The 13,704-nt window shown below is 42.4% G+C and overlaps 1 protein-coding gene and 4 non-coding genes across 5 annotated transcripts; all 5 read left to right on the top strand.

Moving 5' to 3' along the window:
- Positions 1-2,812: 2,812 nt before the first annotated feature.
- rs17 (40S ribosomal protein S17) lies at positions 2,813-9,086 on the top strand (the record flags this gene model as incomplete). Its single annotated transcript, NM_001146494.1, is given in 6 exon segments — positions 2,813-2,836; positions 3,736-3,887; positions 5,425-5,530; positions 7,625-7,690; positions 8,971-8,973; positions 8,976-9,086. Coding segments are annotated over 6 exon segments (402 nt in total). The 3' UTR covers positions 9,048-9,086.
- On the top strand, positions 3,519-3,649 carry LOC123724965 (small nucleolar RNA SNORA71). Its single transcript, XR_006757442.1, has one exon. It is a non-coding gene; the product is annotated as a small nucleolar RNA SNORA71 (small nucleolar RNA).
- Positions 5,134-5,256, top strand: LOC123724967 (small nucleolar RNA SNORA71). Its single transcript, XR_006757444.1, has one exon. It is a non-coding gene; the product is annotated as a small nucleolar RNA SNORA71 (small nucleolar RNA).
- Positions 6,032-6,160, top strand: LOC123724961 (small nucleolar RNA SNORA71). Its single transcript, XR_006757438.1, has one exon. It is a non-coding gene; the product is annotated as a small nucleolar RNA SNORA71 (small nucleolar RNA).
- On the top strand, positions 8,686-8,815 carry LOC123724964 (small nucleolar RNA SNORA71). The gene has a single exon (XR_006757441.1). It is a non-coding gene; the product is annotated as a small nucleolar RNA SNORA71 (small nucleolar RNA).
- Positions 9,087-13,704: the final 4,618 nt, after the last annotated feature.

Raw genomic sequence — 13,704 nt, 5'->3', positions numbered from 1 at the left:
TGGATGAGCATTTTCCTTTGCTTATGGCGGTATACAGCTCATTGAGCGCGGTTTTAGTGCCAGAATCGGTCTGTGGTGGTATGTAGACAGCTATGAAAAATACATATAAACTCTCTAGGTAGATAGTGTGGTCTACAGCTTATCATGAGATACTCTACCTCAGGCAAGCAAAACCTTGAGACTTCCTTAGATATCATGCACCAGCTGTTATTCACATATATGCCCTGTGTTTTACCAGAGGCTGCTGTTCTGTCCTGCCGATGGAGTGTATAACCCGCCAGCTGTATGTTCTTAATGTCGTCGTTCAGCCACGACTCTGTGAAACATAACATATTACAGTTTTTAATGTCCTGTTGGTAGGATATACGTACTTTCAGCTTCATCCCATTTATTTTCCAGCGATTGAACATTAGCTAGCAGGACGGAAGGCAAGTGCAGATTAGCCACTCGTCGCCTGATCTTCACAAGGCACCCTGATCTTTTTCCACTAAATCTCTGTTTCCTTCTCCAGCGAATCACGGGGATCTGTTGCCTGGTCCGGTTTCTGTAGTAGTATATTCCTCCCATCTGACTCATTGAAGAAGAACTCTTCGTACAGTTTGAGGTGAGCAATCGCAGTTCTGATGTCCAGAAGCTATTTTCGGTCATAAGAGACGGAGGGCAGCAACATTATGTACAAAACAAGTTACGAATATCACAAAAAAAAAAAAAAATAGCATGGTTGGTTAAGGCCGATAAGACGGCAGCCCTCCTCTTCGGCGCCATGGTAACAATGCTCGATCGGGTTGAAGTCCGGGATCTGGCTGGGCCACTAAAGGACATTCAGAGACTTGTCCCGAAGCCAATCCTGCTTTGTCTTGGCTGTGTGGTCGTTGTCCTGTTGGAAGGTGAACCTTCACCCCAGTCTGAGGTCCTGAGTGATCTGTAGCAGGTTTTCATCAAGGATCTCTCTGTACTTTGCTCCGTTGATCTTTGCCTCAATCCTGACTAGTCTCCCAGTCCCTGCTGCTGAAAGATATCCCCACAGCATGATGCTGCCACCACCATGCTTCACCGTAGGGATGCTGCCATGTTTCCCCCAGACGTGACGCTGGTTTTTGCTCAGACATGCACTGTCAACTGTGGGATCTTATATAGACAGGTTTGTGCCTTTGCAAATCATGTCCAATCAATTGAATTTACCACAGGTGGACTCCAATCAAGTTGTAGAAACATTTCAAGGATGATCAATGGAAACAAGATGCACCTGAGCTCAATTTCGAGTCTCATAGCAAAGTGTCTGAATACTTATGTAAATAAGATATGTTTTTTATTTGTAATACATTTGCACAAATTTCTAAAATCCTGTTTTTGCTTTGTCATTATGGGGTATTGTGTGTAGATGAGTATTTTTTATTTTTTAATCCATTTTAGAATAAGGCTGTAACGTAACAAAACAATACTTTCCGAAGGCACAGTATACTGAAGAATAATATAAACGCAACATGCAACAATTTAAAAGATTTTACTGAGTTACAGTTCATAGAAGGGAATCAATCAATTAAAAATAAATTGTTTAGGCCCTAATCTATAGATTTCACATAACTGGGCAGGGGCCGGCCACCCACTTGGGAGCCAGGTCCACCCACTGGAGAGCCAGGCCCAGCCAATCAGAATTTGTTTTTCCCCACAAAAGGGCTTAATTCCAGACAGAAATACTCCTGAGCAACACAATTTTGTTGGAGGCGGTTTATGGTAGAGGAATTAACATTAAATACTCTGGCAACAGCTCTGTTGGACATTCCTGCAGTCATCATGTCAATCAAAACTTGAGACATATATGGCATTGCATTGTGTGATAAAACTGCACATTTTGGTGGCCTTTTGTTGTCCCCAGCATAAGGTGCACCTGTGTAATGATCATGCTGTTTAATCAGCTTCTTGATATGCCACACCTGTCAGGTGGATGGATTATCTTGGCAAATGAGAAATGCTCACAAACAGGGATGTAAACAAATTTCTGCTCAACATTTTAGAGAAATATGTTTTTTGTGCGTATGGAACATTTCTGGGATCTTTTATTTGAACTCATAAAAAAATTGACCAACACTTTAAATGTTGCATTTATATTTTTGTTCAGTATAGATAGTAATTAGGTGCTTACAGTTGTCTTATTTCACACACAGGCTACAAGTGTTTATTGGATGTTTTTTTGCATATCCCATTCCCACTGAGAGTGGAGTCATGGCCTGGGGTCAGCCATTATTGACAGCGACCCTGGAGCAATTCGGGTTAAGTGGACTCCCGAGCGGCGCAACGGTCTAAGGCACTGCATCTTAGTGCTAGAGGCGTCACTAGAGACCCTGGTTTGATTCCAGGCTGTACCACAACCTCTCGTGATTGGGAGTCCCATAGGGCGGCGCACAATTGGCCCAGCGTTGGTTAGGGTTTGGCCGGGGTAGGGCGTCATTGTAAATAAGAATTTGTTCTTAACTGACTTGCCTAGTTAAATAAAGGTTAAATAAAATACAAATAAAAAAGTGAAGAGCACATCGACACTTTTTCCCCCTAGTCAGCTCGGTGATAGAACCAGCGGCCTTTCGGTTACTTGGCCAACGCTCTTAACCGCTAGACTAACTGCCGCACTTATGCGCAAAAATTTCACTCAACTGTGGAAACCAAATGTACAGTAATATAGCTGTAATGAACTGCAAGTCTGGTTATATATTTTTACGAATTCGTCTACCACTAGGGGGCGGCACCCTTTTCCCCTTGGTTTCCCACATCTGCGTGCCCTCTTATTATACTTCCGCTGAAGCGCTTGTAAAGTCCTCTTCTACCAGCCCGATTCAACATGGTGGGTACTTCAACATTTACAACCCCTCTAAATCTATCGTAATCCTCTGTTTTTTACTAGCCATAATCGTATTTATCTCTAGAATAGTGAAATGTTGTATGTATTACTCAATCCCAGTGACATATTGCGTTAGGATGCCCTTCCTGGCAGATTTTATGAACAATATGAGGATGCTTCTCCGAGATGCTAACGGAAGAAGCATTATGCTAGCATTTGGCTGTACATGAACAACCACGTTTTCCATGTTTTGATTTGATTACAATCAGTAGAGCACTGGCCATGCCTTTAATATTGTACACATTATCCGCAGTGTGGTTAGTGGTCTTGCACGTTGGTTTCAGCTGTTTGTAAGAAATACATTTTGTTCCGTGATACTGATTAGCATAGCTAACTATCTGATTGCGAAATCATCCTACTAGCTAGATAACCATAGGTAGTCTGTTTTCCCAATGTAGGGTACCTATTGTTTCTGACTTACTCACCGGTGTAGTTATTCGTGAGATCCATTTACTAGCAGGTAGGTAGTTGGTTGGTAGCCAGTCTGCACAAAGTTGCTAGCTCGTTAGTATTAGGTACGACCTTGTATGTTAGATCCAAATGTAGCTTGCCTGGTCATGCCAGCCGTTGGCGTACTTATACCTCCTAGAATATCAACCGCTTTTGAAATGTAATTTACGTTGAACCCTGTATCGAAAGTGGCTATGGCATTGATTTAAGTGGCCAGGTCATTGATAGTACAGGAAAAGTGAATTGAGGGGCTTTCCCGTGTTCGATGGGTCCTAAGTCCCTACCGAACCCTGGTTCTCTCAGATATTTTAAATTCATAAAATGTAAGCCCATTGTCATCATTCAGGAGATGAGGATAACCTAGTCATTTGCACAAATCCTTTGTTCCACAGGGACGAGTCAGGACCAAGACGGTGAAAAAAGCCGCCCGGGTCATCATTGAGAAGTACTACACCCGGCTGGGAAATGACTTCCACACCAACAAGAGGGTGTGTGAAGAGATCGCTATCATCCCCAGCAAGAAGCTGCGCAACAAGATCGCTGGGTGAGTCTGGTTTCTTTAGCTTTATTGTCTCTAATAGCCAAGTGGACTCGAACCTCAGCGGCATATATAAAGCTTGTCTGAGGTCAAGCAGCAGATGTTGGGTTGACGACCCTGTACAGCAACGTCCAACCAACCGTGGTGCTATTTTCTTCGTTTTCAATTTGGAAGTCACCCGTGTCTTAACTCCTGGGTCTAGTTTCAGGTGTAGCCAGCAGATCTGACACCTTACGCTTGCTCACAGCTGCACTACAGGGTTGGACAGGCAGTTTTCTTAAATTAAGTCACCACGGAGCCAGCACGAGATATGGCTCGGAAAACGTACTGCAATCGTGGATGAGAAATGCTTTGTACTCTGAATTGTCCCATTATTCCAACTGTGATACTGATTAGATGAAATGACTGCTCGTTTTTCTGGAAACGGCCCTTTTCGTCCTCATGATAGGTAGCAGAAGCCACAGCAGCCATTTTGGGTTGTCGGTGTCAGCTAATTGGATCCTTTGCTTTTTTTCAATGCTGAAGTATCTCACTAATTTCATGTTTCATCAATCAAATGTATTTATAAAGCCCTTCTTACATCAGCTGATGCCACAAAATGCTGTACAGAAACCTAGCCTAAACCCCCCAAACAGCAAGTAATGCAGGTGTAGAAGCACGGTGGCTATGAAAAACTCCCTATAAAGGCCGGAACCTAGAGAGGAACCAGGCCATGAGGGGCGGCCAGTCCTCTTCTGGCTGTGCCGGGTGGAAATTATAACCGCATGGCCAAGATGTTCAAATGTTCATAGATGACCAGCAGGGTCATATAATAATAATCACAGTGGTTGTAGAGGGTGTAACAGGTCAGCACCTCAGGAGTAAATGTCAGTAGGCTTTTCATAGCTGATCATTCAGAGTATCTCTACCGCTCCTGCTGTCTCTAGAGAGTTGAAAACAGCAGGTCTGGGACAGGTAGCACGTCCGGTGAACAGGTCAGGGTTCCATAGCTGCAGGCAGAACAGTTGAAACTGGAGCAGCAGCACGGCGAGGTGGACTGGGGACAGCAAGGAGTCATCAAGCCAGGTAGTCCTGAGGCATGGTCCTAGGGCTCAGGTCTTCTGTGAGAAAGATGTTTCATATAACATGTACTATGCTGCACTTCAATCAGGTTAGATTTCAAAACACTACTTCTAATAGCATGGCTTGGAGGGCGTTATTGATTCTATCATATCCCTGACCTGGCTGATTATTGCTAGTTTGCCACCTAAAACCCTGTATCGAAAGTGACTATGGCACAACTGTTGCCATAGTCATTGATGTTACGGGAGTTGACTGAAATATTTTCCCATGTTTGTTGGAATACCTTTTCCTGTCAAACCCTGTCTTTCAAACATATTCCTCATCCGCAACAACCTAAATTTGAATGAAACCTAATTCTCATGGTAGACTAGTTTTCAGTGATCTAGCATAAATATTTTAGTTTGAACCCATTGTCTGATCTAATGCTGTTACAATTGTGATGTTGTACATGAATTAACTGAATTCTGGATTGTGCTCTTAGGTATGTGACCCATCTGATGAAGCGCATCCAGAGGGGTCCCGTCAGAGGCATCTCCATCAAGCTGCAGGAGGAGGAGAGGGAGAGGAGGGACAACTACGTCCCAGAGGTAAGTGTCCCCACCCACACTTCTGAGCATCAGAGCACAGTGCATCTATACTTGCTGGCACCGCAAAGGTTGTGGGTTCAATTCCCACAGGCATCACATACAAAAAAAGGTATTCATTAACTGAACTATAGGTTGGTTTGGTTAATCAGTGGCATATGTTTCTTGATGAGTCTTGATGGCAATGGACTAAACACATTATTTATTGATGCTTGTGATGTATAGCTGGGTGGTGTGCTTATCAATTTAATGGGCTCTATAGGCATGTCGTGATGATGTGTGCATGTTTGATTTGCTGTCCAGTAAGGAGTTGTATTGCTGTGTCCATACCTGCGAACAGTCATGATTATAGCTATGCATGTTTCTACTTTGCCTAGGCACGTAAAGATGCATCCATAAACTGCTTTGGGTCATCGTTTATCTCCTTTATTTGCTGCCATTGGTTATCTTCAGTGTCTAGTTGGGATGTGAAATACCTTTGAGTCAGTCAAATTCTTTGATTTGCCCTGTATCGAAAGTGACTATGGCATGACTGTTGCCATAGTCATTGATAGTACAGGAATAGTAATCTTGAAAGCTTTTCCCGTGTTTGTTGGAATTCTAGTTCCTGTCAAACCCTGTATCTTTCAAACAATGTGGTAACATCGTAAACCCAGACCTGCCAACATGCACGCATTTTATGCGTTCCAACTACGCAATTCTCTGTCCAGGTACGAGATCCGAAGTTAAAAGTACGCAGAAATGAATAGGGCCTGATTTTATTTATTTTTATATATATTTTAATCAAATATTTACTCAGTGGATTTAACATCCCGATTCTCGAGCTGCAACACAGACATGTACGGAGTTGTCAACGGACATGTAGATTAATATATCATTATTCAACGTAGCTACGCCATGTCTGCCCCTCCTGTTTGTTGTGATGCTGAGTTTGCCAACTGTCAGCTGTACGTAAAGACATGGACAAATCCCTTTGACTATGTGTGTTGTGGAAAGGTAAACACTAATTATTTCAAGCTAACGTTAGAGAACATAAGATGGACATTCAGTGGGCTCTAAAGTGCCAGCAGTTCACTCGCATTTGCTAGTGAAAGAAAATAAATGCAAATATGAAAAATAACTGGTCGCATTTGTGCGAGTGTGATATACATTTAATTCTGCGTCCCATTAGTTGTGTTTTCGACGTAACATTACGAGGATCACGCAACCTGATAGATTGTAATTATGAGCCACGTCACAAAAAGCATTACAAAAGTATAATATAAACATCTTGGCATTAAATGGCGTCTGAGTGCAGACTGTGAATTAATATTCAGTCTCGTTTCCAAGAACAAAACCCAGTGCAGAGCCTCCCTCAGTACAGACATGCTGAGTGTCCTCATTACCAAGAAGGTTTCAATGGTTGCCAGAGGAACTGTTTGCCACAGAGAAGTCTACCCTGATATCCTGTTACAGAAGGCTAAATCTGCTAGCTACCAGGCAAATGTGTTGAGGAAATCATTTCCTGAACATTTGAAGGTCTCTAGAAGATTTGTTCTCACCCACTGTTTCCTATCATAGCTTTTTCGTTTTTATGAATAACATGTTTATTTGCTCTGCTTCAAACATTTGTCATATCAGAGTAAAAAAAAAATGTGGAAAAGACATTTGTACATTTTGAAACCTAAACAAATAACTTATTTGTTTTAATTAATAAAATAAAACTCAAAGAATAAAGGCCCTTGGTGTGTTCTTTCTAATTAGAACTTGTTAGTGACTTTTACATATGTGTGAATGGAATGCGGTCAAGAAAGTATTCCAACCTTTATATAGACTTGATTTGATACAATTTTATGATTGCGATCAGACTCATGAACAGCGAGCGTGCGGGGGAAAGAAAATCCCAATTTGGCGCGTGCGAGGTTGAATCTCAATTTACCGCGCACGTCTGGTACTCTAAAAAGTTGTCAGGCCTGTAAACATTGCCCCAGGCAGCCAGTAACTGCTGTAAGCTCTTGAATTTATGTATTTAACTGTTGCCAGTTTACTATGCACACTATTACTGTGTTTGGACAGTGTTGACATGATGCATTACCACTCCATCTTTTCTGTTACCAGGTTTCTGCTCTTGACCAGGAAATCATAGAGGTGGACCCTGACACCAAGGAGATGCTCAAACTACTGGTAAGTCCCTCACAGGCAGTTACGTTTGGTGTCTTCATGATGAATAACCACTACCTGATCCAAAGTATGTGGACACCTGCTTGTGTATGGAACTAGCTTTGTCATGCTGAAACAGAAAAGGGCCTTCCCCAAACGGTTGCCACAAAGTTCGAAGCACAGAATCCTCTAGGATGTCATCGTTTGCTGTAGTGTTAAGATTTCCCTTCACTGGAACTAAGGGGCCTAGCCCAAACCATGAAAAACAGCCCCAGACCATTATTCCTCTTCCACCAAACTTTACAGTTGGCACAATGCATTCGGGCTGTTAGCCTTCTCCTGGCATCCGCCAAAGCCGGATTCGTCCATCGGACTGCCAGATGGTGAAGCATGATTCATCACTCCAGAGAACGCTTTTCCACTGCTCCAGGGTCAAATTGGCGCGAGCTTTACACCACTCAAGTCGATGCTAGGCATTGTGCAAGGTGATTTTAGGCTTTGTGCGGCTGCTCGGCCATGAAACCCATTTCATGAAGCTCCCGACGAACAGTTATTGTGCTGATGTTGCTTCCAGAGGCAGTTTGGAATTCTGTAGTGAGTGTTGCAACCGAGGACAGGAGATTTTTTTTAAATATTTTTAACAAGCTTCGGCAGTCCTGTTCTGTGAGCTTGTGTGGCCTACCACTTCAGCGACTGAGCCGTTTTTGCTCTTATTCGTTTCCACTTCACAATAACAGCACTTACACTTGACCAGGGTAGCTTTAGCAGGGCAGAAATTTGACAAACTGACTTGTTGGAAAGGTGGCATCCAATGATGGTGCCATGTTGAATGTCACTGAGCTCTGTTCAGTAAGGCCATTCTACTGCCGATGTTTGTCTATGGAGATTGCATGGCTGTGTACTCAATTTTATACACCAGTCAGCAAAGGGTCTGGCTGAAATAGCCAAATCAACTCATTTGAAGGGGTATCCACATACTTTTGTGTATGTTTAGCCTTAAGATAACACCATGGCTTAAACCCTGTATTGAAAGTGACTACTATGGCATGACTTGCCATAGTCATTGATAGTGCAGGAACAGTGACTTTGAAAAATGTTCCTGTGTTTGTTGGAATACCGTTTCCTGTCAAACCCTGTATCTTTCAAACATATTCTACATCCTCCACAATCTCAACTTCAGGGGTGAAACTACTCACCGATATGAGACCAGGCTTCCTGTGATTTACATCGTTAGCATGAACTTGTGGTGTATTCTGGTGGTTACTTGGTGGTGAAATTGAATTTGGTCTTTCTCTTTCCTCTAGGACTTGACAGTCTGTCCAACCTGCAGGTCACCCAGCCAACTGTCGGAATGAACTTCAAGACACCCAGAGGAGTCTAGGCATTTTGTAATATATCTCTAAATAAATACAAAATGTACAAAAAAGCAATGAGTCTCCTAGTGGTCTTGCTGTTTAGAACAAGTAGATACGTATGAGTGATTCTTAATTGGGTATGCTAGGTTGATGGAAATTTGAGTTGGATAAGCACCTGGTCCTCAAGTCCTTGACTCAGTTATACTGTAATTTCAGGCTTTGTGCAATAAAGTTTGGTTCCTATACTATAGAGCATTCGGAAAGTATTCAGACACCACAACTTTTCCCACATTTTGTTACATTAGACTTATTCTAAAGTGGATTCAATTGTTTTTTTTCCCCTCTTCAGTCTACACACAATACCCACATAATGACAAAGCAAAAACAGGTTTTTATAAGTGTTTGCAAATGTATTAAAATATCACATTTACATAAGTATTCAGACCCTTTACTCAGTACTTTGTTGAAGCCTTTGGCAGTGATTACAGCCTCAAGCCTTTGGTATGACGCTACAAGCTTGGCACACCTGTATGGGAGAAACTCCCAATACCTCTGCAAGCTCTGTCAGGTTGGATGGGGAGCTTTGCTGCAGAGCTATTTGCAGGTCTTGAGATGTTCGATCAGGTTCAAGTCTGGGCCATGCAAGGACATTGACACTTGTCCAGGGTTCCCACGGGTCCTTGAAAGTTTGTGAATTTGAAAGAAAAATCAAGGCCTTAAGTTTTTAAAAATAGACATGGGTCATTGAAAGTGCTTGAAATTATACATTTTGTGCAAGAATAGAAGTTGCAGTTATTACATTTTTTTTGTTTTTTTACGTCAGTAATAGGCTACGTTCCGCTGTCTGTATGTGTCTCTTTCGCGGTTTGTGTTCTTGTTTCACGCGCCACCTGCCCGGAGAAAGTGCGACGGTCACGTGCATGATTGATTGAAGTTGAATACACGGTTAAACACGGCAATAGTGAGAAACTAACGTTCGACTAAGCTATGCTTGAAAATGTCAATTCCTGGACTCGTGGCTCTCAAAGACATTTTACAAAGACTGGCTTGTTAAAGATCCGCGGGACATCCATATGGCCCGATGCAGAGCCTGCAGCAAATCAAAAGGTCACGCCATGGGCGAAGCAGCTGCGACGAGCCATGCTGCTGGAGCGTCACATGACGGCACTCCACAAGTTAAAAGTGGTTATGTCCTACCCCTAGTAACATGTAGAAAGGAATATAACAACCACACTTAGTTACTAACGTTAATTAGTTAGCTAGATTATTCCGCCTCTTCGTGGTTGGGTAAATTAACTTTTAACGTTACAGAATTATTCGGTCGAATTAACGTTTGCTATGTTAGCTAACGTTATCTTGAAGTCCTCAATTCTCCAACAATCACACCTATCGTGCTAGCTAGCTAACGTTAGCTAAGTTGTTAACGTTACGTTAGCCAACTTGCGGCAAGCAGAGCTGGACAGTGAACATTTGAAATAAATGACAGTTTGCTAACGTTAGCTGAAACGTTAGCATTGTTTAAACTGTCACCTGTAACATTACATTATTTTTATGAACATGTTATGTTTTTCATATTTCATATTCTCTCTCTGTAACACACATTCACACAGGCTAGAAACAGAAATAAGTGTTTGTTTGATTTAAAATTATTATTATTTTTTTACTCCTTAGGTGTGCTGTTCTCAGATGTTCCCAGACAGTGCAATAGCCAAGACCTCAGCATGTGGTGCAACAATGTCCAGCTATATGTGCACACAATGGCTTGGCTCCTGATTTCAAGCACTTGTCTAAAAAACTGTTTGCTGGGGAGGAGGACTATGTACTTCTCTTTGATGAGAGCCTTAACAGAAAAACTCAGTCAAAGCAGTGTGACTTTCATGTCCGTTTATGGGATGAGGACAAAGTTGTGACGAGATTTTAGGATTCTACATTTGTGCATTTGTGGGTCCGACTGCGTTGGACCTTAAAGCTGTCTATGAGAAGAGCACCGAAGATCTACCAAAGAAAAACATGCTTCAGATCTCCATGGATGGACCAAATGTAAATTGGTCATTTTACTTAAAGGTTGAGAAGTCCCTCCTAGATTTTGATGTACACCTTATAAACATTGGCGTTACGGTCTCCATATTGTACATGGAGCATTTCGGAAGGGAGTGGAAGAGACAGAGTGGAAAGTCGACAGTGTACTGCATGCTATGTACCAACTTCTGAAGGATACTCCAGCCCGCAGGGAGGACTACTTTAACATCATTGGTTCATCAGATTCCCCCAATACCACGTAAGTTTTGCAAGACACGGTGGGTTGAAAATGGGCCCGTGCTTGAAAGAGATTTAGAGTTTTTACCCCATATGGCAACATATGTGAAGGCTGTAGAGAAGAGAGGTTCAAATACAGGCACAAAGTCCTTTGAGGTGATTCAGGAGGCTGTTAAGGACCCTCTCATGACAGCAAAACTGAATTTCATCTTGTCAGTGAGCAAAGAAGTGACACCATTCCTCACACGCTACCAACCGATAAGCCCATGGTGCCATTTCTCTCTACAGACTTGTTCAAGCTGCTTAAGAGCTTGATGAGCAGATTAATTAAGCCAGACCTCATGAAAGAAGCGAAGACCCCTCAAAAACGTATTGATGTCGAGGTGAGACAGTCATCCAATCACATCGACTCCTCACATGTCGACTTCGGCTTTGTTACTCAAAGAATTGTGAGAGACTTGTCCGCAGGGAAGAGAATTGGACAGAAAGCATTGCTGGACTTCAAAATCGCTTGCAAGAAGTGTATGCTCAACTGTTTACAAACTCATTGAGAAATTTCCATTGAAGTACTCTGTTCTCACATCTTTTCTTTCTTGGATCCAAGAGAAATGGCAGGCACAAATGGAAAGATGCTGTGTACAGCAAAACTGAAGAAGGCCCTGACCTACCTTGTAAATAGTCATCGGGTGAAGGAAGAAGATTGTGATGACATCATTCGGCAATACTCACATTTTATTGATGACATTGTCCAGGCCCAACACTCAAGAGTTTGTCAACTTTGATCCTGTCCAAGACAGCTTGGACACATTTTTTACATGAGTATATGTCAAAGGACAAAGAGCTCATTAAATCTATGGAGACTTTGCCCTCCCACTCCTCTTACTGTCACACAGGCAAGCCTCAGTAGGAGCGGATTCTCCATCAATCAGTAGATTGAAGTGGAGAACTTGAAAGAAGATTCATATGTAGCACAGAGATGTATAGTTGACCACATAAGAGCTGTGGGTGGCATACATAATGTGTGCATTGACAGACCGCCCGCTTATGTCAGTGGCATCTGCAAGGCAGAGGTATGTGACACATCAAGAAGAACAGAGACGGAGAGAGAATGGATGAGCAAAAAACAGAAAGAGAAAAGACCTTATAGATGAAATAGGTTAACTTAAAGGGAAGAAAAGAAGACTGACAGATGACATAAATGCTCTCGAGACCTCAGCAGACAAATTTGCACTCAAAGAGGCGAGCACAGGCAACCTCACTCTTATTGCCGCTGAAATAGAAACACTAGTCAACGGAAAATGTAATGACCTGAAAAGCAAATGAAGGGGGCATAGCAGCAAAAAGCAAGGATGGGCACTGTTTTAACAGTTTGAGAAAGGGCAAAACACTACTCAATGAGTAAGCAATAAAAAATAAATGAAAGCAATTGAACCAAAAAGGCTAACAACCCCAGAACACAATGGTTGGAGAAATGTTATATTTATTTTGATTTTCATCTAATCTTTTATTGTTGCAAATAATTTTATTTATGGCCATGTGTTTTTTATTTCCCTATTTATTTAGTCATGTTCATGGAAAAACAAGGTCATGTTTTTGCTCCTGCGACATGTTTGTGTTAAGCTGGTGCTAATTAAATAAACGAGGAGTTACTTAGCTCTTCAACTCGTGAATAAGTCTCTATCGCTCAACTTAAACAATATATTGTTTTGCTGTGTTAGAGAAGGCAAGAGACCACGTAGTCTGCCATCATTGTAACAGCACAATTGAGAAGTGTTCACACATTCAAGCCTCTTTCTCTTTTAATTGTTGTCTGTGAGCTTCTGTAAAGCCTGCTAGTTCTCATTATAAAAATGATCAGTGTTGTAACAGTAATTAACCTTGATCCGTGTCTCAAACTATGCCATGTTGGGTCCTTGAATTTGAGGAATTGGGCCTGGAAAGTCCCTTGAAAAGTCCTTGAATTTGATGTTTAAGAAGGTGTTGGAACCCTGGACTTGTCCTGGAAGTCACTGCTGTGTTGTCTTGGCTGTGGGCTTAGGGTTGTTGTCCTGTTGGAAGGTGAACCTTCGCCCCAATCAGGTCCTGAGCGCTCTGGAACAGTTTTTCATCAAGGATCTCTGTACTTTCCCTCGATCCTGACTAGTCTTCAGTCCACAGGAACTCTGGAGCTCTGTAAATGACCATTGGGTTCTTGTTCACCACCCCGACCAAGGCCCCTTCTCCTCTGATTGCTCAGTTTGGCCGGGGGCGGCCAGCTCTTGGAAGGGTTGGTGGTTCCAAACTTATTCCATTTGAGAATGATTGAGGCCACTGTGTTCTTGGACCTTCAATGCTGCAGAAATGTTTTTGGTACACTTTACTGTGCCTTGACACAATCCTGTCTCGGAGCTCTACGGACAATTCCTTCGACCTCATGGCTTGGTTTTT

This window comes from Salmo salar, chromosome ssa10 (genome assembly GCF_905237065.1).
Source record: "Salmo salar chromosome ssa10, Ssal_v3.1, whole genome shotgun sequence".
In the NCBI taxonomy this organism is placed as follows: domain Eukaryota; kingdom Metazoa; phylum Chordata; class Actinopteri; order Salmoniformes; family Salmonidae; genus Salmo; species Salmo salar.
Note: the sequence above shows the minus strand (reverse complement) of the source record. Positions and strands in the feature narration are given on the sequence as shown.